Source organism: Periplaneta americana, chromosome 17 (genome assembly GCF_040183065.1).
Source record: "Periplaneta americana isolate PAMFEO1 chromosome 17, P.americana_PAMFEO1_priV1, whole genome shotgun sequence".
Lineage (NCBI taxonomy): Eukaryota > Metazoa > Arthropoda > Insecta > Blattodea > Blattidae > Periplaneta > Periplaneta americana.
The window spans coordinates 101,811,297-101,837,636 of NC_091133.1; the positions used below are offsets into that span (position 1 = coordinate 101,811,297).

Genomic DNA, 26,340 nt, shown 5'->3' on the forward strand with positions numbered 1-26,340 from the left:
TTAAAAGCTGTGATGTAAATTCTAAATTAGAGCAAATTTTAGTAAGACCAATAATACTCTAAGAGTGCATATGAACCAAGTTTACATATTAAAATTAAGTATAAACTAGAATAATATGACAGTGTATTTCAATACTTATCCTAATCTGTGTTCATAATGCATGTCTGAGTACTGAATTTATTTTGGTAGCGAGTACAGAATTTTAGTACAAATATATCAAACATGACAGCTTCATTTTAAACTTCCTGCATACACATCAGAGTGATTTACTATTAAAAATACAGCTGCCTTATTACCGTGTTCCTGGAAGAAGCATGTCACAAAAACTTTACCTGGTACCACGTCCACTTAATGAAATAGAGAAAAAAATTTCAAGAAAATGTTACAGTAACTACTTCTAAAAGATTTCTCACGAAACATTGGTGCTAAAATAACTAAACAGCTTCCTATCACATGAAGTACTTCTGAACTAGAATAGATGGAATAAATGCTAAATACTGACCTGAGAAGTAAATTTATTATAAACCTCATAATTAGAAAAGTTGCTGCATCACAGAAAAACCATTGAACGAACATTTTTAATATCCGAAGGCAAAATAGGAGAGATGTTAAATGGTGAAATACTTCATGCAGTGTATTTAAATGTGAAGAAATAAGGTTTTGTGGACAGTTGGGAGCAAATGGGAAAATAAATAACGTTCCAGGAAACTGAATGCCTGTCAGGGTCATGACAGGTCAATTCATGATTTTCACAGATTAAAAAATTTCCATTTAGCAATGATTAAATTCAATCAGTAACAATGTTCTCAAATCTTACTCTTTCACAAAACTTTATTACTACAAAAATGTTTTACTTGAACTTGCGACACTTCACATACACAACTTAGTTCAGGCATTTGCATTCTACAATCATAATTTATGTTTTGATTAAAATGGTGTAATACAAACACCTACGTAAAAAAAAAAGTTCAATTCAAAATGTTTTAATTCCAAGAAATTTTCACCATTTCCTTATTATTACAATTTTTTCCCATCAAACTGTAAATTCCTACTCTAAAAAGATCACCTGCATGAAACATATTCAACAAATGTTCCGCCCACTTAACCAAACCACTGTTTAAGTTCGGGAAACTCCAATGCATGATTATTACACAATTGTGTTAAAAATTATTAATTTATGAATGCTTTCCTTTTTCTGTAAAACAGCACAATGGGCTAGCAGTTCATGCCTAAGCATAGCCATTCTTCACTCCTGAAACAATGATCTGCACACAACAAATGTAACCGAAGAAATCCAAAAATATTACCATGAAACACGCAAACCAACAATGCTAGAAGCAATTCTTACATATAAATTTGAATGGAATGTACGAAGTAGTTTTGTCAGAAAGGCAACATGAAATTCCTGTTAGCTTATGAATAAACATAACATTAAGGTAAAGACATTCATTTGGATAAAGTTCCCATGAACACACATTTATCATAGAATTTTCAGCATTGCAGTAAACCGTAAAACAAGCCTATAGCAATACTATGGGAATGTGTATTTAAGCACCCCTCACCATTTCTACAATGGAAATTCAAAGAGTAAGGTACAATAGCACCATCACCCCAGATTTACATGCAACCATTATCAGCTCCCAAAGCATAACAGGTATTATTCACTAGTCATCTCGTGGTGTATGGTTATACACCATTACACGTGTTTTGAGATTATTCCAATGTTTGAAACTGAAAATCCATCCTCTGTAGAAAGAGAGGTGCGTATTAATTCGGTTTTTGAATGCAAAGCAGGAGTTATCATGGGAATTCACAAAGAAGCACTGACATTCAAGCTCTACAAAATTCGAAGGTACATGTCAAAAATATGTTGGAATGCTTTCTTAGGGTGTTTTCACATCCTGAATTTCTTTGAAAATTTGAAAAACTTTGAAAAGATAAGGCACTGCCTCTTTCTAATGATGTGCAAACTGAAACAAGAAACAGGCCTATAAACTTAGATGCGATGCAGAAAAGATTTTGAAATTTATGTCAAAAGAAAATAAATGCTTTTAGCTCTATGTGATGAAATAAAGAAGTAAGTTTATTTTTGATGCCTCTATTCATGAAATTACAATAAAGTGTACATTTTATTTTCAAAATACGTAGAACTTGCTTTTTTTTTTCTTTCATGTGAACTCTTCTCCTAAATGACAAAACAGCTTCTCAATCAAGAAACTGTGTACTAGTAACACGACAGTAAATTATCAACATTGTATCATCACGCTGTTTTCCAAACTGGAGGTTCTCTGAACTGAATGCAAGTGACTAAAGTCTAGGGCGCAACATTTGTTAAACACGGTTCAAGATAGGAATAAAAACCAGCAAGATTTAAAACTCCTGTGGTGATCACCATTGTGCAAAACTTTCAGGTCCTTGGTCAATGCCAAAGTGGAAGATACTTCCAGTGTTCTAGAGGAACATGTGAATTCTACGGCATGACAAAATATTCCTTCAAAACACCGGAATTTACTGCCATTTCTAAACAGTGAAAGAGCCTAAAGCAATGCTTAAAAACAGTAACTATGTAGAAAAGTTTTATGATTAATAGCTACGTAATCTTTGGAAATTATCACAAATAAATCTGGTAAGATTACCAGGCTTCCAAATCTTAGTGAAAAATATACTGAAAGACACACATCAAAGAAAGTGAAGAGCTAATAATATATTAACAAATCCTGGCAATATTACTTCAAATACTCATCTAACTGCAACTACTAAACTTCATATTTAAATACGCATTTTGCAAGTATAATTACAGCTTCCTAATATGTATATATATGAGATTTGTTTGTTTACACAGAGTCTGTCAAGTGAACGATCAGTTTTCCTTTTTTTTATTTATTTATTTTTTTTTTTACCTTAAGGTACATTTTACATCCAGATCTGATGGGGGGAGGGGGGAGCTGGATCCCACGATGGGAGGGGGGCAGGCGTGGGGAAGCAGTCGGACGACAGTCAGTCACAGTCACCGAGGCCTCACTCAGAGCCCCGGACAGTAGGAGCAGGGGGCGAGGCGGGCCAGCTCCTAACAGCAGCCACCCCCCTGCATAGAACCCTGGCTGCCTGATGGCAGACTGGGATTGGTAGGCGAGTGCTGTGGACCAATCTTGATGCCATTTGCCTGCAAAGTCAATCCAATTACTTTCATGGGTGCGTCTGAACAAATGAAGAACAATACATTTACTGTCTCTTATATTTAGAATATACATACTTCTACTCTGAATTATCTGGTATCACACTTTCAATTTCTTACAACTCTTCAAAACTGGAATCAAGCACTTCTTCCTATTCCTCATCACAGAACCTCTTACACTGTAGAAATACCTCGCCTCTGGAATTCTTTTCCTAATGCCATTGGGGATTGCTGGACATTATTACAATTCAAAATTACAGTAGAATCCCTCTTAACTGGCAGCAAAGGGACCATTCCAGATACGAGTTTTTGCCGGATAATTGAATAAATACCGTTATATACAAAAAAAAAAGTTCGTATTTCAGGAAGCCAAATGTTGAAACTGCATCCATGTGAAGCTTAATTCTCTATCACTTGCTCATAACTGAATAAACATAAAAACTGTGTGGATTTTCCTTATTAAAACACATCACACAACACAAATAATACACTAATTTTAGGTTCGAATATTCACTGAAAACAAAGTTCGTGCGAACTTCCTAATGTGGTAAAAATGACAGCCCAGACTGTGGCAATCTAGCAGATTTAATTTTTTAATTTTTTTTTTTTTTTTTTGGCCCAGCCGAAAGTGTTGTTGTTCTGGTATTGCTGGTTACGAGAGATTTTACTGCAAATTGGAAAATTTTTTGTCTTATTTCGTGGTTTTTAAGTATTGCTAGATGTGTTGATTTATGTTCTTGCTCTACATTTAAAATTGCAAGTTTCTTGTTTATATTCGTCAATAACTTAGCTCTGTTAATTAACTAGAATATAATTAGGCCTATTATAGCTAATCGCTCATTTAAAGTTTGGTATATATTTTGGTTTTACTTTGTTTATAGTTCGATTTTCTTTTATTATTGTAGTTGTATTTTTGATGGTGTGGAAGGGAAGGCCTGATGGTCTTAAGTACACAAGAATGAATGAGATAATGAATGAATAAAGAAAGAAGGAAAGAAAGAAATAAGCTAGAGGAGGAACTGATGTAACTCTGTCAGATTTCTCCTATAAGGATAGTAATATAAATTATAAGAGAGTTCTCGTACTCCACTTTTCCATAATTCGTTAACACTATCATAACATAATTAATAGCAAAGCCAATCAGAATCGAGATCCTTACTGTCAAACCGTCTTCAGTCGGCCATTTTGTAGTCTGTATAATGTAACTCTGTTTTTCCACATCTATAACCTTCGACACTTCGGTATTATGTACGCAGCAAATGTTAATTAAGACTTCACCTGATACATAGTGTGTGATAGCAGTGTGCTATTATATCAGCTGTAGCGATAGTGAATCAAAAGTATAGCACTGAATCAGTAATAAAAATATGCATGTCTAACTTTTAGTACCGATAATATGAGAATGTTCAGTTATTTTCCACAACATCTAAATCTTATTTGCATCCAGAGACAATAATGGTAATTACATTTGCTGCCAACACAAGGAAAACAAGTGAAATCTAACCTAGTGTTGAGTCAGCCACCTGTGTCAGGCAATGTGTAAGTTAAATTATAAACGGTGTGCTTTATTCTCTTGCGGGAATCAGCTGAATTATTAGTACTGGCACCATAAGTATTGTTGCTACACACAGATTAATATGTACTTACCATGTCGGACAATATGTGAATTTTAATAAAGCAATTGAAGAAATAAAATCACAAAAATCATGAATAAGAAATGCAGCAAAAAAATGTGAGATTCCTAGGATGACAATAGGGTGTCATGTTAGCGGAAAACATATAGAGAAACATGGAAAACAGCCTGTGTTTAATCAAGAAGACGATGTAATTGATGATCACCTGATAGTTGTTGGATGCAGGTTGAATCCCCATCAATCTACTGAGAACAAAGCTATATAAGTCTGCACTGACTTTCAAGGATATTGCATTAATTAGAGACCATAATGTCTATAATACTATATATTATATTACAATAAATGAGTAACAAACCTCGTTGTTGATATCAAAAACTCCTTCCTGAATCTTTTCATATATCTCCTTTGCCGTGTTGATGAAAGCTTCTTCGACATTTGCAGCAGTCTTGGCTGATGTCTCCATAAAGATGAGGCCGTGTTCACGAGCAAATGCTTCCCCTTCCTCCTTCTTGACTTCCCTCCTTGACTCTAAGTCACTGCAAATATTTAGCAATACATCAACATCAAGCAATTGAAAGGTCATGTCAAAACTTAAGTACAAGAAAAACTGCACAGCAAAAGTGGCAATCTGCGAGTGTAGTGTAAATTTGCAAACAAAATCTCAACCATCATCTAGGTACCTTTTGTTTCCAATGAGCATAATGACCATATTGGAATTGGAATGTTGCCGTGCATCCTCCAGCCATGTGGTAAGATGGTTGAATGTTTCCCTCCTGGTGATGTCGTACACCAGTAATGCCCCAGCTGCTCCTCGGTAGTATGAACGGGTGATGGATCTGAATGCTTCCTGGCCAGCCTGCAAAACATAGTTGCAAATCGAGTTTACAGCAATTGAGTATATCACAGAGAAATTGTGTATTTTATGTCAAATAACTAATATATATTCATACTCAAAAGCTACTTAATAGATAATTTTTATTGTCTTGGAAGAAGAGGAGGAGGAGATTATGGAGGAGGAAGAGAAGAAGAAGAAGAAGAAAATGAAGGGGGAGGGGGAAGAGAAGGGTAACAGGAGAAAGGAAAAAAAAAAAAGGAAGAGGGTACAGTAAGTACTCAGTTCTCGCCTCTCAAACATTAAGAACTTGTAACCTAAACTTCATACAAGAACATTTTATGATGAAGCTTTTCAATGAGTAACTCTATCGAAAATGCTAGCAGAAGTTGACCACACACACAAAGTAGTCTGTTTTCAGACAGCATTTCACAAATGAATTACGTTCATACAATGTGTGACTTGGGGTACCAGTATGATGCAATATATAGCTATATTTGTCACCAAAATATATCTAACACAGCAGTATCTTCTAACTCCTATGAAATATAAGAACCAAACCTAAGTACAGTTTTCAGATTTTTTGCAGTAAAAGGAACAGAAAAATGAATGAATTTATAAATTAAGTATATATGCAGGGTGAACTGTAATATCATTAATTGCAGTGATTATTCTTTGAGATATTTCAAACAAAAAAGTTTAATACAGTTTTGCTCGTGCTTTCTTTCTTTTCGAGATAAATATTGTTTTATATGAAACATTTCATAGTGTGTTTCAGGAAACCCATTGATTGGAGTCCCAATATTCTCAATCAATTTAAGAGAGCAGTGTATTATGATAGTAAATGATTGAACAAATTTTAGCTTTGTCATTTAGATGTGCAGAAATATGATCCAAACAAATGTAACTTTTCATTCTGCAAAGGAATTTCACGATGTCTTAAATTGACTGAGCATATTGGGCATTAAACCAATGGCTTTCCCAAAACACACTATGAACTCTTTCATAGAAAACAATTTTTATCTCGAAAAGGAAGCAAAAAACGAGAAAAATTGCGTCAAACTTTTCTGTTTGAAATATCTCAAAGACTAAACCCCTGAAATTAATGACATTACTTACGGTTCACTGTGTATACTTAAATAACTTCACACAAATTTGCATAAAATAACTATGCATATAGGCACTGAAATAAATTTAATAACAATTTTAATTTTCGAAAATTTGCATTTAAAAGTGATACAGATGTAAAAGAATATACTGTACATTAGTAATTCATTTTGAGTTTCTAAGCAGATTTCTACTCTTTCTTTCTAAAACCTCATTTTTTTCTTTCCTATTACTAACGATTATCTTCTTTACAAGTAGCAAGAGACCATCTTCTTGTACCTACTCTTTCTTACTGAATTTACAGAAATTCGAAACGAAAACTAGAAACAATAATTTCTCTTAACAAAACATTTCATTAATACGAACTTCACTGTCTTGCTTGTAGATGCTGCATATGATCAAAATCTAACCAACAAGCTTAGGAGAAATTGCTGTGCACAGACAGAAGAATAGAGAGAGCTCGCCTAAAGTTATTTTCTTTGTCGTTATGGTTGCTGACATGTCGAAATCACTTTTTTTGCAGCAACACAATACTTGATCCTTATATTTCGTATAATGATAAAGGAAAAATAAAAGTATAAACACATACAATTGAAACTAATAATATTAAATTAATAATTTCATGAAAATTTGCAACAACATAGTACAAAGTCACATCAGTATGAATATCTGTAGAATAATAATCATCATCCTCTTCATCTTCATGACAGTTGACCTGTTTTGTTTCATAAGAAGTTCTCTAATTTCCTTGGGTTCCAACATCTCAAAATCCTGTTTGCACGAAGTGCATTATTTTATTGACTATTCTTTTTTGTATTGATACATCTGATGTGTCTGTATCTTCCGAAAGGATGTGTCAGAAAAATATCACAAGCATTGTATTTCTGCTGTTTCCACTACTATCTTATCTATCCCATAAATTATAGTTATTGTCCGGTTCTAAAATCGGTACATTATAACAGGAACAAAACTCTTTTAATAAAATTTTAATGTGCATCTTCAGTGAATTGTTTTTAAAAACCTTTCTAAGTTACTATAAAATGTTTTGAAACTTGTGCAAATTTTCATTAAATCTTGATGATATCCACATGACATTATGTCACACACAAAATATTTATAACTCTATTATTTCATTAATTTCGACCTGATGATAGTTAATGCATGGAACTGTAAATTTTGTTTTATTTATTGATATTTCTAATTTATACTTTTTTTCACGATGTCACTCAATAAACAATAATAGCCCGTAGAACATTTTTTTTATGAATACTCAAATTACCGACTTAAAAATATATTCTTAGCTGTATTTCCCATTCCTGATGAAAACAACCTCTGACTTGTAAAAGCCTCGATAATGTCAAACAAAGCATTAAAGGAATTGCTGGATTACATTGGGAAATCAGAATTAAATCATGCAAGTCAACCACTCATGCCATCAAGAAACAACAATTTCCATATAGGCCTAGTGACTAAATATCAGTCATACCCTAAAGACCTGAATATAATTATGTAAATAATTTCATGAGACCAGAAATATAGCTCCAAGAGGTTATGCACAACACATATTCATTTTAAAAATAATAGTACAAGTTACTTACCGTGTCCCATATCTGCAACTTAATTTGTTTGCCATCAATAGTGATCATGCGAGCACCAAATTCGACACCTGCAAAAGTAATATCCAATGTTTAAAAACACTTTCTCCACACTGCGATTCTGTGTTAAAATGCTGGACTGTGAGACATTCGTGGCTGATGCTGACAGGCAGATCATCATGCCAGAGCCAAGTCCCATTCCCAGAGGGGTACCTGACAAACCCCAAGGCATGGGGCACCAAGTCCTTAAATTCTATATCAGCATTAGAGACCCATACTATCTCCAAGACTTCACCGCTACCTATTTTTAACTGGGTCTATTGCAGATGATAGATGAAATGAGTGCAGGGTTGTCATATATCCCAGAAAACCGAAATTGTCCCAGTTTTGAGGATTGGAAAAAGAGTTCCGGCCAGTTTGGTAAAAATCCCAGATTTACACAATATATACATTTTACGATAACATTATGTAATTTCCACTATGAAATGTATTTGAAATTTTCGCCTCAGCCACCATATTAAAATTCGATTGTAATTAATCGACTGGAAACTTGCGCACACGCGCACACACACCCCCCTCCCCCTACATTTTGTAATTTATGATACAACTAAATTTAAAAGAAGTTGAAAATTATCTGGATACATCCGAAAGCAATTTTTTAACTCTGTAGAATATGCTTACAGTTCTTTGGCACACACATTTGTACTGTAATTTATGAATTCTGTACCCAAAATCTTTGCCTTTTTCCTTCTTCTTTTCAATAGACACCAGAGAGAAGTGAGAATCTCATCGTTGCTTCAGTGTGAGAGAAGGTCAGAAAAATAATGCCTATTGCATATTGTTCTGATGTGAGAGCTGTCTTATGAAAAACAAAAAAAAAAATCTATTAGGTCTAATTATAAATAGCGACTTTCATAAATACAGAAATAATATTTGAAGCAATTACTAGTGTTCGGATGTTCATGTAATATATGAGAAAATATGATCCAAAAAAAAATAGCTAGTAAATAAAAAGGTAAAGGTATTCCTTTTTTTAATGTTACGAAGGCATGTGGGGGACACAGAGTAGAACTCTATGTTCACATGAGCTCGGCACTAGAATCCGGTGGTGACTGACATCATGCTCTGATTACATTTTATCCCCAGCAGAGACCCAGTACTCAATTTGACAGGTGGCTGAGTGGACCCAAGGATCATTTTGGAAATTACAGTAACAAGGAAAATCTAACCCACCCAAGACTGAACCAAGCAGTTCGTAAAAAGTTGCTCTATTAACCGAGCTACCCAGCCAACAAAAATAACCAAATATGACTCTGAAAAGCAAAATGTAACCCAATTTTAATGAAGAAAATGAAAAATACATATTTTGACAGTTATATATTTAGATAATGGCAACGGGAATCTAAAAGGAAAAAATGGTCGGTCAAATTTAATGTACGGACAAATGATGAAACATGTTTAGGCTACGTACCTATAGTCAAGTCATGGACAGGCTGAAATCTCTTATCTGTAAACTGAAGAAGAAGACATGACTTGCCTACTCCTGAAATAATAAAAAAAAGGAACTTTGTTAGCATGTCTTATCATTTAATGTTCACTTTTTAAAATTCTATACAAATGAACAAAATTCATAAATAATTAATTGCACAATCAACATTCATCTCTAGGAAGAAGTTATACCATATAAAACTCCCACATTTAAATACATAGACTACATTACCTTTTATTCTCAAAAGAACTAACATTGGTAGGCTATGCTTGGAAGTGGAGAAATTTATTTTATTAGTTGTTAGACTTTGAAATTGTAGAATAGTAGCATATTCAGACAAGAAAAGATTTATTTTATTTTATTTAGATAAGTATAGGGAAATTTATTTCATATTCATTTTGAGTATTTATTGTTTTTGAAGGAATTACGTAAACTTTAACATCACAGTTTCTCTTTATAGTTATATCACAGTTGCATACACACAAACAGAGCAATGAGAGCGAGACCTTTGGCCTAAGCTAACATTAAAAATTCATATTAGTCATCAGGACAAACAACCTACTGGAGATATTGCGTTTGGGGCGTCCAACATTTTATATCTAATTGCGGTTTTATTTAATAAGTTTTGTATGTAATAATATGGAATCGTCTTACATATTTTATCACACAGTAATCGAATCTTACTGTTCCACTAAACAAATTAACAAAGGTCCTTAAAAACATAAACAAGCACAGTGATTAAGTGTGTTATTTAATGATACTATAAAAAACCCTGCTTTGCATATACATTTTTTAATATATAGGTATACAAAGAGATTTACCCTGGACCAAAGAAAAAAGTGCTTACTAGTGTAGTGCAATAATATAATGGTGGTAGCACTAGGTTACGATGACTTCGTTTGAAAATGTCTGAGAAAATCATTGGTTGGCTATAATAAGAAGCACCTGCCACAGTGGTCTAGTGGCTAGAGCGCTGGACTTATAATCCTGTGCACCTGGGTTCGATTCCCAGTGTATCTCCTATTCATAACTTGTGTTGGGCAAGCCCATGGTCCTGGTAACACAGAGGTTTTTTCCAGGAACTCCGGTTCCCCTGTGGCATCCCAACAAATCTCCATAATCATCTCATCTCATCGTAGTTGTAGCGTAGTCCAGTCCCCTATGGCACACCCTGGGCAACAACTCTGTCGATAACTACATAACTAGCTTCATATGGGTGAATGACGTAAGTCAAGTACACGCACGCCATTAGTTAAAATATATATATAATAAGAAGCGAAGGTATTTGGGGTGGATTGGGTGGGTTTATAGCTTTCGCAGTCATTACATCGTGTTTCAAGAATGGTATGCTATAATTTTGGAATTATTTTCAACGATTTAAGTACTTTTTTTCTCCTGTGTGTTGTGCGTCGCAGGATCGAAGATCCATCCAAGTTAATATTAGAAGCTGAAATATGTAGGCTACTTCTTTACTGTTCACAATTTTTTACAAATAATTTTGTTAGCGATCTGACTACAAGTTCTCAGGGACACAAGGAAATGTTATATACTCTATGTATGTTTAAGAATGATTAATAAAAAAAAATTCAGCACACTTGTCTGAGTATCAAACTGTACTTAATAATGGTTAGCATACGTGCTTTATATTTGAACTATTAGTCTGATATAATACAAGGAAACCTTTAGAAGCAGACAACAGATATTTATATCTTCATGACAAACAGATAAATGAAGGAGTGGCACTTCACCAGATGTGAACAGGAAAAAGTGAGTTGAGTGATGTGAGACAATATATGAGAAAAATGAAATAGATGTTGGCAGAGAGAGGTTAGCTACAGATCAGAATGGAGGAAATTAATATAGATGACATATTAGTTCCCTTCGTACTCAGCTTATAGGCCTACACCTTTGTGTTTGAAGCACTTTCCTCAGTCATGCCAACATAATTTTGGTGAGATTACGAAAGTTTCACGCGAGTGTACACTCATGCACGAATCTATGACAGGTTAGGTTAGGCTTTTGTTATGCCTTGCATATACGAATCTGTGCAGAATTTTCAAGCGCTGGGCAAAAGGTAGTGATTTGTTTTGTGATGTTGACAGTACTGGTCACTTCCGAAATCGCCGGAACTAACTGTGCGCTAGTTTTACCAGATTTTCAACATATTACTTTTACATTAGGGTAACCTAAAATAAAACTAAGGCAACACTAATATTTTATAAATGGAAATCAGGATTTACTAACAGACAAACGTTGAAATAAAGGCAAGACGATTCACATGGATTGCCTAGATTAGCCTACAGGTACTAAAGCCTCAAATAAAGAAAACCGAACCTATCTTTGGAGACAGTGACTAAGGTACAGTGACAATTAATTTCCACGGTGAATTCAAATTTCTCTGGATAAATGAATTGAAAAAAGTTTAGAAAGATAGACTTTACTTGTAAGTTGTAACTATATGCAGTAGCCAAAAGTTGGATTGTTTATACGCTAAGTTAGTCTAGATCAGGGGTTCTCAACCTTTTGAAAATTGTTAGCACCGTCCTCATGTAATATTAAGTGAGCGAGCACCATGAAATCTAACAGATTTAATAGGTCTAGGCTATATGAATACATAAAAAAAAATAAATAAACAAATAAATTTTTGAAGCCCTCACCAGGATAATAATATTTTTGAAATTGAATGTTATTCATAATTTCAGTGATGTCCAAAGAAAAGTCACTTATAGCTACACATAAACAGTCCTGCAGATGTGAATTAATTAGTCGTGATCGTGCTTTCTTCTAGAGGTATTTCATAGGTGAGAAATTTTTTTTTTTTAAACAAATATTTCAGATCTGAAAAGGACTGGAGATCTATCAACTAAAGTTCCTTACGTGCAGCCATATTATTGTCTTGAATAATCTTGATTTCTCTGTTTAAGTCTGCACTGAATTGAAAGGGATTATACACTATGAAATACGAGATTACCTATCAAGTTTCTAAGATATATGATACTAGATGGAGAGGAACACTATTTGTTCCCGCTCGTACATCAAGGATAAGTTAAAGACGGAACTATTATATTATTACAATTTTGTTCGTACAACAGAGTTTGAATTGAAAAAGGGCCTCAGGGGCGTTCGTGCTCGCGAGCACTTTTTACTAGTATGACGAGAGCACCAAATGTCATTAAAAGAGCACTATGGTGTTCGCAACACCTGGTCTAGATAATGATAACAATAATAATACCATAAAGTACAAAATCTAAGTGTCTGTAGTCTCTAATATATCAAAATAGAATGAAAGAAATAACAAAAAACGTAATTTGTAAATAAAGGCACTAATCATGCACTAGGACATTTCGTCACTTTAACATCTGTTAAATTAGACAAACCAAAATGGTACTTCATGCATCATCTATATCTGTATAACGATAAGGCTGAAACAATTATCAAAGAAAAGGGATTTCAACAGCACGCTTACAAGTTTTAACTTTAATGTGAAACTACCAAAAAAAAATAATAATAATAATAAAAGGATCAACATGCATTCCTTGCTCAAAGCATCCTGATTAAATGAGTCACTCTAGTACAGTAAACAGATCAAAAACGGGGGGGGGGGGGGAGGATAAAAATTCTAACAAAAAAATTAAGTTCACTTCGCATTAAAGTATCTACCTTTATAGAGAATACGGCGATACAAATTTTCTCATGCAGAGAAATATGTAACGACGTCCAATTATTCAAATACAGAATTTTACATAAATAAAAAAACTGGGGTTAAGCCTCGATATTTTATAACAACAATACTGAATATCACAAAATAGGTAATTTAAATGTATAGTAGTAACCGGTTATTTCTTTCAGCTATCAAATACTAAACTACACCTTTTGAACAATACCAAATACCTTACTTTCATCATAGTAAAGGATTTAATATCATGGGCAACAACAAAGACGGGCTAATGTATTTAAAACTTAATTTCGTATAGGCCCAGCTATAACACAATATGCGCAAAAAAGACCACAGCAAAACAACTAAGAAAACCAATATCTTATAGCATAATGAAGTCTTCACATAAGAAATTAAAGGAAACAATATTTGTCATAAATTAAGGAAATACCAATTGTCATAAATTAAACATGAAAGTAACATGACCTTCAGAAACTTAGGGATGTCAAATGTGGCTAGAATGATCATAAACCACACACGTATAGCTGGGTTCCAATTAATTTCATCTCAGGAAAATGTATACACTGATCTTAGTTAAAGTGCTTTAATGATTACTGGAAATGGGTGGCAACCCTTGAAATCTAGCCTTGACATAATGTAACTTAAAAACACTAGAATTAAATGTCAATGTATATTGTTTATCTTACAAGATAGGCAATTACTAACATTTTTAACATTTTATAAACAAAGTTCTTTGTTCTTATAAACGCTGTAGCAAAATGACTCATTGAATTCAGCTGACAAACGTCGATGAGTATACACCCTGATCTCACTGAATAAACATCTGATACATACATATAAGATCATTATTCTCACCTGTATCACCTATGATGATATACTTAAATAAATAAGCGTAAGACATTTTTATTATTTATTTACAATATCTAAAGACTTCAATATTTTACGAAAACCAGACAATTCTACAGCTCCTGCGTCACGAAATAAATACGCAACAACCTACAACCACTGCCCATAATACCACTACTCGAAACAAATGAAACGACACAGCGCGCGAGCATCTATAGGTCAACAGACACACATTGAGCCGTTATGAAGAGTTGCTGTTGCGTAAGGACCAAGAGTGAACTGATTGATGAGTGGATGACCAGGGCCGGGTTTTATGTGACTGAGAGATGCACAAAGAAGTATGTGACTGATTTAAGACAGTAAATTTGTCTCGAATTTTCGCGAAAATTGTTTCTGCGAAAAATCATTACTGCGATAAAAACGAAAAATTTTAAAATTATTTTAAAGAAATACAGGATATTACTTTTGAAGCTGCAAAAGAATACGGAGATCAATTATTTGGGAATGTTATTATTCTCTTTAATGTCTTACAGCAGCGATTCACAAGCAGGGGTGTAGAGAGTATAGAGGGATATGCCAAAGACAATTGCCATTACATCTTGTTTCCTCGCACCGTGTAATACCACAGTCTAGTATATACAGTCGCGAAGCTCAATACGTAGTAAATATGCAAACATTAGATAGTTGCTCACCACTAGGATCGCTAATATCGCCTCATTACAGGCAATGCAAAATAGTACCGTCACAGTCTATCGTTTCTAGCACCCTCAAAACTCAAGCTTCGTGACTGCATATAGTAGACAGTGGTAATACCTTGTCGTATACACGTCGCTGTTCATAATATTTTACTTTCAGAAAACTGTAAAATAAATATTGCTTTTTACCAAGTTTGGGAAAATTTCAGTACACGGTTACCTCACTGCCAAAAAATATCTTAAAATACTAAAAGAGCAGATTTGTTTGTGTTTGTCGACTGCGCATCATCATGGTTACGAAAGGCACCTTTATTTTGTGTGCAAAAGTTTGAAATTTTGGAGGAAGGGGGGAAAGAAAGTAAACCGTGTTCTAACGTTTATCCCCAAGTTACACTAAAAAACTAACCGAAATATACGTCCATCGCTGTGGAGTAACGGTTAGCACGTCTGATCGTGAAACGAGCGGGCCCGAGTTAAAATCCTGGTTGGGGATTTTTTCGGGGTTTCCCCTCAACCAATTGAAGCAGAATTGTTGGCAATTTTCGGCGTTGGACATCGGACTGACCTCGGACTCATTTCACCATCATTAATTCACATATCATCATCGTCATCATCATCATCATCATCCATACTATAGCCAAGTTTAAGTTCACGGTGCGGCATGTTGAACTTGTACAAGAGCGCGGCCGTTCGGCTACCCAATCATTCACAGAATAGGAGTGGTAAGCACAATAAGCCTCAGGCTGTAGTGTAAGCCTTCGGTTCCACCTTCGTACAAGAGAGAGAAGAGAGGACAGACAAAAAAAGGTTGGGAAACACTGGCTTGCAGGACAATTGCTGACTGAGTTTTTTGTATGAAACTGAGTTAAGTAACAATAAGACTGATTTACAAAGGGTACAGATTATTATTGCTTACATACTTACTTACTGGCTTTTAAGGAACCCGAAGGTTCATTGCCGCCCTCACATAAGCACGCCAATTGTCCCTATCCTGAGCAAGATTAATCCATTCTCTACCATCATATCCCACCTCCCTCAAATCCATTTTAATATTATCTTCCCACCTACGTCTCGGCCTCCCTAAAGGTCTTTTTCTCTCCGGCCTCCCAACTAACACTCTATATGCATTTCTGGATTCGCCCATACGTGCTACATGCCCTACCCATCTCAAACGTCTGGATTTAATGTTCCTAATTACGTCAGGTGAAGAATACAATGCGTGCAGTTCTGTGTTGTGTAACTTTCTCCATTCTCCTGTAAATTCATCCCTCTTAGCCCCAAATATTTTCCTAAGCACCTTATTCTCAAAAACCCTTAACCTATGTTCCTCTCTCAAAGTGAGAGTCCAAGTTTCACAACCATACAGAACAACCGGTAATATAACTGTTTTATAAATTCTAACTTTCAGATTTTTCGACAGCAGACTTGATGATAAAGTTTCTCAACCGAATAATAACAGGCATTTCCCATATATTTAGTCTGCGTTTAATTTCCTCCCGAGTATCATTTATATTTGTTATTGTTGCTCCCAGATACTTGAACTTCTCCACCTCTTCAAAAGATAAATTTCTAATTTTTATATTTCCATTTCGTACAGTATTCTGGTCACGAGACATAATCATATACTTAGTCTTTTCGGGATTTACTTCCAACCCTATCTCTTTACTTGCTTCCAGTAAAATTCCCGTATTTTCCCTAATCGTTTGTGGATTTTCTCCTAACATATTCACGTCATCCGCATAGACAAGAAGCTGATGTAACCCGTTCAATTCCAAACCCTCTCTGTTATCCTGGACTTTCCTAATGGCATACTCTAGAGCAAATATTATTATTATTATTATTATTATTATTTTTATTATTATTATTATTATTATTATTATTATTATTATTATTATTATTATTATTCTCCAGAGTTTGGAATCAAATCTCCAGAAAGCCAATCGACGTTTTAATGAATTTATGATTCCATCCTCATATTTTCCTGAAGCTAACACAGAAAATTACAAGAGTTTAAACCAAGACAGTCGGCCGAGGATTAGGCCTAAACATTTTAAACCCAGTCCCGTTGCTACGCAGGGAACAGCCACTCGAACAGCACCTGTCGCGTGTTTACACACAGAGTATGCGTGAGCTCGGCTGGTTTCGCTATGCGACTCCGCTATAGTTCAGATCTTCTTGGTTCTTCAGACTACCATATGGCTTACAATCTTACCTTCTTCTTAGAGAACAATAAGTCTCAAACATATGTAACATGATATTCTTTTACCCCCCTCCTCGACAGCAGCCCTAAACCTCAGCTCACATATTAGCACATGGATCAGCCTTAATAATAATAATAATAATAATAATAATAATAATAATAATAATAATAATAATAATAATATTTAATCTGGCGGAGCTAAGGCCAGTTGGCCTTCTCTTCCGCCCAGCCAGACTCTAATTCTAATTGAATACAATAGATTTAGTAGTTATTACATTAATATTGTTATTTAGTAAACTGTCCGAAGACAGGTTTGAACTTCTTAAGTAACACCAATAAAGCATCACTCATGAGTAGGGCTAGGATTTTGATGAAACTGCATCTTTTTTCTGGTAAGCCAGAAACATAGCCGCTTTAATATTTATATGTTGTGTGATAAACTGAGTGTTTTAAGACATATTTGTTAGGGCATTTTTTTGCATTTTTTGCCTGTTTCAACTCATAAGAGCATCTTTTGTGTTATTCGGACATTTTTGAGGTATTTTCTTTTAATTTTGGCCACAAATCCCCATTATTAATATAAAATAATGTTTATTTCCTTTGATATTTGTCTACATATTTTGTCCATTAATACCCTTTATTTTTTACTTGGCTATTTAACGACGCTGTACCAACTACGAGGTTATTTAGCGTCGATGGAGTTGGTGATAGTGATATAATATTTGGCGAGATGAGGCCGAAGATTCGTCATAGATTACCTGACATTTGCCTTACGGTTGGGAAAAACCTCGGAAAAAAAACCCAACCAGATAATCGGCCCAAGCGGGAATCGAAACCGCGCCCGAGCGCAACTCCGGATCGGCAGGCAAGCGTCTTAACCGACCGAGTTACGCCGGTGGCTAATACCCATTATTTTTTATAATATTTAAATCGTTTTTCTACACAAATATTGCCCTTTTAACGTAGTACACTTCATGTAATGGATTAGTCCAACCATCCCTTCAACATAGACTCCTCTATTCCGTATGAGTGGCCTTGTGATGGCTGCATGGAAACTACATCAGGTAAAACAATTAATTAAAATGTACCACTTAGAAAAAATTATATAAAATTAAATAAACTTAAATGTTGGTACTAGAATTTAATTTAATTACTAGTCTAAATATTAAGTAACACAAAATTTATTTTCCTACTATGTCAATTTTAGAATGTAAGATAAACTTTTAGAGCATTTCAAGGGCATTTTTGAAATATTTTTAGGTCATAAATGCATTGTTTTTAGGACATTTTTTATGATTTATAGGTCATCAAAATCCTAGCCCTACTCATGAGACAATTAGGCCAGGAGATAATGGGGTAGGATGGCCAGTTCCTTTCCCCCTTACATTAATATCTGGATCATAAAACAACATGAAAGTAAATAATGAAAGTTAGATAAGTAATGTTAGTGAGGCAATGATAAACATTGATAAGAAATAGTAATAATAATAATAATAATAATAATAATAATAATAATAATAATAATAATAATAATAATGAGATAATTTAAATATTTATCCTGTGTATATACAAGGTGATTCACGAGGATTTACCGTCACTTACGCAGCTTATTTTCGAAGACATTCTTGAGCAAAAAATGTCAGATAAACATTAAATGTTTATATGACATTTGTCCTAATTGCAATATGTTCAAAGTTGCATTAATTTGAAATTGTTAGTAAAATACTTCTTTTTTCTTTAGTTTTACGGGCAAAAAAAATATTACAAATAGAGAATGAACTATTCAGAAGTATGATTTCTTTAATTGGCTAGTATTCTGAAGCCAAAAATGTGTTGTTAACTGCTTTGCACAGATTTTATTTTTAAATTTTTAACTAAAAATGACATCATTCTTACGCACTTATCACAAAAATTGTTACAAATCATACGACTTCAGGAACTTTATTCTTTACAGTTAATTATATACATCCTAATGTACAGTCTTAAAGAATTTACAAGAGTGGCATGATTTGTAATAATTGTTGCGATAAGTGCGTAAGAAAATGTAATTTTGTAGTTAAAAAAAAAATCTGTACGAAGCAACTATGGAATTCACAACACATTTTTAGCTTCAGAATTCTACCTAATTAAAGAAATTATACTCCTGAATAGTTCATTCTTTATCTGTAATATTCTTTTACCCTTAAAACTCAAGAATAATGATATTTTACAAACAGCTTCAAATTAGTGTAATTCTGAAAATATTGAGATTAGGAAAAATGTTTATATGACATTTTTTGCTCAGAATATCCTCGGAAATAAGCTCCGTAAGGGACTGTATATCTTCGTGAATCACCTTGTATAACCATTAAACACTGAGAAACTTGAAACAACTATTATTGTTAACGAAATTGTTTGAAACATATTTTCTTAGTTTATTCTTAAATTGGTTTGATGTTTGACAGTCTCTGACATTACTAGGTAGAGAATTCCAAAGTTGAGGAATAGCCACAGTGAAAGAAGATGATATGAGGATGTTCGGTGGCAAGGAATGGATAATATTGAGGATTGTTGTGATCGTCTAGACCAGTGGTCATCAGCACTCGCTGAAATGTGCAAAGGGTAAGCGCAGCCGTCCCGTGTGCCCCGTCGTGCAGCAGGAAGAGGTAGAAAGCATACCCGCTAAAGCTACGAGTGCACCATGGTGTACTGTGTTTTCTGTGGGTAAGAGACGCTAGCCCCAGGGTGCTCTGTGCTGACGACCGCTGGTCTAGACTCTAGATTATGGTGGTGGATAAATTTTGAAAACGAGACTCGACTCGCGAGATAGACAGGAATGGAGAAATGCAATGTATGAAATACTTCCATCTAGTGGTCGTTACCAATCGACACTGGCTATCCTGGTGGCTGTTCTCTTCCACATGTTATCGTTTTTAACATGGGGATGGCCAATCTGTTATTATATGTGATCAGGGCCTGAACTCAGCTCAGAACTACAGCTTCTGCCATACTTTCGTCAGAGATAGTCGGCGCATTTTGGTGGAGACAGAGAGAAGCGAATGGGCGGAATGTGTTGCGGGTAGCATGGCTCCTGCCACTAAAGGGATAAGATGTGCGTGGCAGAATATGATAATGTGACATCTTAACTGCAGTTGAGTTCAGGTAGAAATGATCCCCTCCCTGCAGTCGCTCGCTCCCTCTAAGCCAGCCGTCATCAGCACAGAGCACCATGGGGCTAGCGTCTCTTACCCGCGAGAACACACTGCACTATGGTGTACTCGTAGCTGCTAGCGGGTATGCTCTCTACTTCTTCTGCTGGATGACAGGGCACACGGGACGGCTCCGCTTACCCTTTACCCATTGCAGCGAGTGCTGACGGCCACTGCTCTAGGCAATGCTTTCCCTCCAGAGCAGTCATTGGACTAGCACCCTCCACTCACTACTTGCGCAGAAGACTTGTTCCGCACCTCATATACTCATCATTTTCATCAGCTTTATTTTATCTTCTTTTAGGCCTACTTCTAAAAGAGCCACCTAGATACATAGCGAACCTTAGCGTAGTCAGCGGGTGTGGATTGGGAATTCTCTTAACTGGGAGATTAGCAAAAAATATCTTATACATAAAGATCGCAGTGCCTCTTAACATTAGTATCCGGTATCAGTAACTACTTATAGTATAGAGTCTATTAGACTCCATCACCGAAGTAATATAGACCAAGACTTGAAAGAGGGGGAGTCGCCTTTGAATCCAAGGTTCACGGGTTCAAAATGTATATCCGAGGATGATGTATTTTATGGATAGACAAACTCCTTTGTATCCGGGAGGGAAGTAAATATGTGACTATCTTGTTGTACATTTACAGCACACAAAATAACACTGCCTGTGGTTTAAATTCTAGCGCGATAGTGTTTCATTCTGGTTGTCCGGATTTGATCCCCGACCAGGTCGTGATGGAATTTGTGGTGGACAAAGCAGAAGTTGCAGAGTGTTTTTCTCGGGCTATTCCCGTTTCCCTCCGTCAATATTCTTCACACTTCCTCATTTCATCTGCAATAGTAAAAGTGCGCTGGAGTGCAGTCTTGCATATCTGATGCTGATATAGGAAGGGCTTGAGACTCCGGGCTTCTGAGGTTTATCAGGCCACTCGTCTGCAGATTGGATCTGGCTGAGGTATGATGGCTAGCGTCAGGAAGAGCTTAGAGCTCCGGTCCTCTGGGGCTTAATAGGACCTGCTCTATCAGGGGCTGAGGTAGGATAACCCACCTATCAGTATTGGATTCACGAATACCCCCCTGGCTGTTGAGTGTGATGGAGGTAAAATTTCAGATAACGTTGACAAGTTGTGTATGACGTAATTATCTCTTCGGATAGTCGTCTTTAAAACTCGTCCAGGGACTTGCTGTCATCAGGGTCGTCTTAACAGCATTATAGGCCCCAGGTCAAGTAATGCATTAGGCCCTGCCTACACAACCACTCACAGGAGTAAAAATGTAAATTATCTCTAAAATAGACATACATGAAGAACACTACAAATAGGGGGAATGTCGTATGTATTGCATTTTGCAGGAAATGCAATTTAAACTTTGACATTCCCACTCTTTGTGTGTTATAGGGTAGACCGGGATAATTTTAAACACTTTTCACTGATTTCAAATATATTTCAACATTACACAACCCTCAGTAACGGTAAGCATGACAAAGAAATATTGTGTTATTTTTATATCTTTCTTTTCCCTGAAAATGGGTTTAAAATAATAAGGTTGACTTTTTTCATCTTTTAATTCTGAGTTTACGTTTACCCCATCTGTTTACATTTAACCTTTTGAGAGGGGGGTAATTGTAAACACGAATTTTCGCACGGGCTATCAGACACTGAACATTTTTTGTTCTGTTTCAGAAGAAAGAGCTGTACTCCTTCCAACTCCAATTTTGGTCACTGGCACATTTCGTCCCTTTAACGTATGATATATGACGGATATAGGAACTCAGTACCTCTCCTGAGCTTCACGATAACTGTAGTTACTATTTTTCGCATCTGTGACAACCCTCTCTAAATTCTCTACAGTGTAGTTGGGTGAGGGTTTCTTTTATTACTGAAAAGTACGAAATTTAACCATAGTAAATACGTTTACAATTACCCCCAAGGAATTAGAACTATGGGACAAATGTAAACACGTCATAATTAAATGAACTGAGGTTATGGGAGATCTCAAAACCACTGTAATAAATGTTAACTACTATACATTACTCATAAAACAACATATTCTTAAAAAAAATAGCACTGTACGTTTACTTACAATGCCAAAAATGAAGGTGAAGCAAAATTCTTTCTCAACCTTTTTTTTGTAGACTCTTACAAAACATTCGTTCACAATTAAGCAGTTACTCCTATTTGGCGCCAAACTGCTTTGTAGATTAGTCAATATGTTAATTTAAATATTCTCCGGAATAAAATTTTTATATTGACAGTTTTGTATTTCTCACAGCATTTGTTTACAATAATTACTCTGATTTACCCAATTCGTCAACACGATGTAGATCTGGAACTATCATCGTTCTTGCAGTGCAACAAAGTGTAGTATATTCTACTCTCTTTGATCTATAGTACTGAACCTTCATCTCATTTTTCACAAATTTACGACATTCCTCCTCTTTGCAGTGGACTATTCACATTCATGGGTATCTCTAACAAAATCAGTGTTTTATCATTAAAAAGAAACATGATGCACAGCGAAATATAGTCGATACAGATGTTTAGACAATAGCCTGATGTCAAAGCAAGCGCATTTTTCTGATCTTGACATCGTGCGCGGGCATCAAGCGCTAGGTATGCTAGGAAGAATAAGCAGCCTGTTGGATTAAGAAAACAGTGGTGCACAAACTTCAAACGGAAAGTGAAATTTTATGCCTTTATTTTTATATGGCTTCTTTCTGTTTGTTATTTTCTGTATTGTCTGTAAAACAAAAGTACTAACACCTATTTCTTAGCCTAATATTACAGTTGTGTTTTAAACGTTAATAACATAATTAAGAGTAAAGAAGGAATATTCACACAAATTCCATAATAACTACAACTATACTGTACTAAGTGAATTAAACACATCATTCATAAAGGAAGTGTTATCCCAAAGAAAGACACTGAATATGACATGATAAGTTAAAATTGATATTTATGGTATCTTTAGCCTTATAAAAGTAATCAAAACAATATTATAGTACAAAGCAAAGTTGCCTAGGTATATGTTTTAATTGTAACTAATATCACATAATAAAACTCTCATCGCATTATGCTTTTAGGTGATATTGGTGCGCAACTTTCTGTTATCAGAATATTAAATTATCTCGAAATATGCTGAAGCTACAGACCTGACATTTTACCAACATAAAGGCACATATCTTTTGTTTGTGATGTAACAGTATTTGCTTTGTTAATTCAGTTCCTTACAAACATTTTCCATGCGAATATTTTCGAACATTTTAATACACTATCTTCAGTAATACGTATTTACGATATATTCGATTTACGAAAACATTGTTTTAGTACCCGTAAGGCTACCAAACAAACATATCTGAAAATTTCACTTTTCTGTAAAAAAAGTTGAGAAAATATTCCTTTCGAATAAAAAAGCAAACTTGTGAAAAATGAGCATTAAAATTAAAACTTACATTCTTATAATACACTTATAGGCTACTTCTCAGACAAATCTAAAAATTAACATGGGTACAGTTTTAATAAGTTCTCTTCCCTTTATCCATTGAATCAGTGCTGGCCATCCCTGTATATAGCTCGACCAAGCGGCATATACCACTTCTTTCGTCTGTCTCTTTCCTTTCCGCTGTAAAGCGCTCAGGCTCTCCTGGGCTCTAAAGCGCGCGCTTACTCCTATGGGCATCAGTTGACATCACTGGCCTATAACATGAGCCTTGATCTTGAAAAACGAAAATTTCAACATAAAAATGGTACTTGGAGACGGAGATAAGACAGACACGAACCTTAGCCGACTGAGCTACGGCAGTAGCTTTAACGTCATATTGGGACTAAAATAAATTTTGTATCACTGCTGATGTAACGTTTGTGTCTTCCAAAACTGATTAGACTGTAGTTTAAACTGAATGTCAGGAAATCTATGTTGAATCGTCCTCATCTCGCTATAACAAATCTCTTCGACGATAAATAACCGAGCAGTTGATACAGCGTCGTTAAATAACCAACTAAAATAAAAATAAAAGCAAATACTTGTTTACTTGTTTTTTTCTCTCAGTTGCCTTCGTGTCAATTACAGAGAAAATTGATACCAGTTCGCGCCAGCTTGACAACGAAAACATGCGGTGAGAGGAACTGATTGGATCTTTAAATTACTTACCGACGTCCACGGCAGAATGCAGAAACGCGGCATGAAGCAGGAATTGCGAACGAAGACTAGCTGAAGAAGCCGACACATTCTAACTCTCAGCAGATACTATACGGATCGTGAAATCGCATTCTACAGGGTGATCCGTTTGGGTATGGATCAAATAAAAACACCGTAAAACACTTACTACTGAACTTTATTTGCTGAAACTTTGTGCATACAACACTGAAAGATGGGAGATTCTTCAGAGCTTAACATGACCCCCATTACATACCCTGCACAACTCATAACGGTGATGCAATTCAGCCCATGTCCGTTGTAACATAAGAAGGGTCAATTGGTGATAGCGAGATGATATTTGGCGAGATGAGGCCGAAGATTCGTCATAGATTACCTGAAATTTACCTTACGGTTGGGGAAAACCTCGGAAAAAACCTATCCAGGTGATCAGCCAAAACGGGAATGGAACCCGCGCCCGACCACAACTCCCGAACGACAGGCAAGCGCCTTAGCCGACTGAGCTACGCCGGTGGCTATTAGAATATTTCGGCTGTAAATTTTATCAGAATTTTGTGGATAAGTAGCACTGCAAATATTTTGATATTTTTTTTTGGTAGGTTATTTTACGACGCTTTATCAACATCTAGGTTATTTAGCGTCTGAATGAGATGAAGGTGATAATGCCGGTGAAATGAGTCCGGGATCCAACACCGAAAGTTACCCAGCATTTGCTCATATGGGGTTGAGGGAAAACCCCGGAAAAAACCTCAACCAGGTAACTTGTCTCAGCCGGGAATCGAACCCGGGCCACCTGGTTTCGCGGCCAGACGCGCTAGCCGTTACTCCACAGATGTGGACTTCTGATATTCCAACGCCATATAAGGACATGCTGTATCAGCTGGTGTGTCAATTTACGACACAGGATCTGTGGAAGATAGGCCGAAAAGTGGGAGACCCAAATTACTCACTCCTGATTTTCTTGGAATGTTCAACAGCGATTGTTAAGATTTCCACGGAAATTTTACGGTATTTGTCACAGAAAGTTGGAGTGTCACTTGGATCAGTGGATAAAGCTATGAAAGGTGTGAAATTATTATGTGCGTATCGAGCAAAGGTGGTATAGAAACTAAGTCTAAGCAGCTTGAGCCAGACGTCGCTAAGCGCATTAATTACTTCAGTGATTTCATGATTTAATTCTCAACATGTGGCCATCCTCGATAAGACATTTATCTCAGATGAAACATAGTTCCACTTAAATGAGAAGATCGGCGTTTGGTGCATTGTACCACTTTGGATAATAGTGGGACCTCCGTTAACGATTATACGTTTGTTGGTCTTGTTTGTAGGGAAATTTTGAAACTATTTGTGGCATTATTAGGACAGCATCAACCAATTTACCATTGGTTTCAGTAGGATGGTTCACGTGTCACACCTCTAATAAAATTATGGCAGACTCAGGAAAGTTTTCGGGGATCCACTCATATGAAAAAATATTTGGCCGCTACTCTCCCCTAATTTTAACTCTTATAGATCTTTTCTGACCCCGTGTGGTGACCGTGATTAAAGAATAGTCTCAATGTAGCCCATGCATGTCTTAAGAAAGTACCCAGTGTCTGACGATAGAGCCGGGTCACCCTCTTCCAGGTGTTATAAATATGGGAGCTGGTCCTCCAGGTTGGGGATTTTGCGAGATGCCGACGACATCTAACAGTAAAAACACATTATCTCAACAACTGAATTTAACCCAGATTTTCCCACC

General features: G+C 35.6%; 1 protein-coding gene across 1 annotated transcript; it reads right to left on the reverse strand.

Annotated features, from left to right (window-relative positions):
* Positions 1 to 813: 813 nt before the first annotated feature.
* Rab2 (RAS oncogene family member Rab2) lies at positions 814 to 14,534 on the reverse strand. The gene is made up of 6 exons (XM_069816206.1): positions 14,364 to 14,534; positions 9,815 to 9,886; positions 8,347 to 8,414; positions 5,490 to 5,665; positions 5,165 to 5,345; positions 814 to 3,163 (listed from the first exon to the last, which is right to left on the reverse strand). The coding sequence occupies exons 1-6, from the start codon at positions 14,407 to 14,409 to the stop codon at positions 3,068 to 3,070; spliced, it is 639 nt and encodes a 212-aa protein (XP_069672307.1). The 5' UTR covers positions 14,410 to 14,534; the 3' UTR covers positions 814 to 3,067.
* Between the last annotated feature and the right edge of the window lie 11,806 nt (positions 14,535 to 26,340).

What these genes read in the sequence shown, in the direction of transcription:
- Rab2 (XM_069816206.1), bottom strand. Translation starts at nt 14,409, where the DNA reads ATGTCTTACGCTTATTTATTTAAGTATATCATCATAGGTGATACAG. An exon ending in TATCATCATAGGTGATACAG is followed by an intron (nt 9,887 to 14,363) that starts GTGAGAATAATG and finishes TTATTATTTCAG; the next exon opens with GAGTAGGCAAGTCATGTCTT. An exon ending in AGTTGCAGATATGGGACACG is followed by an intron (nt 5,666 to 8,346) that starts GTAAGTAACTTG and finishes TATGTTTTGCAG; the next exon opens with GCTGGCCAGGAAGCATTCAG.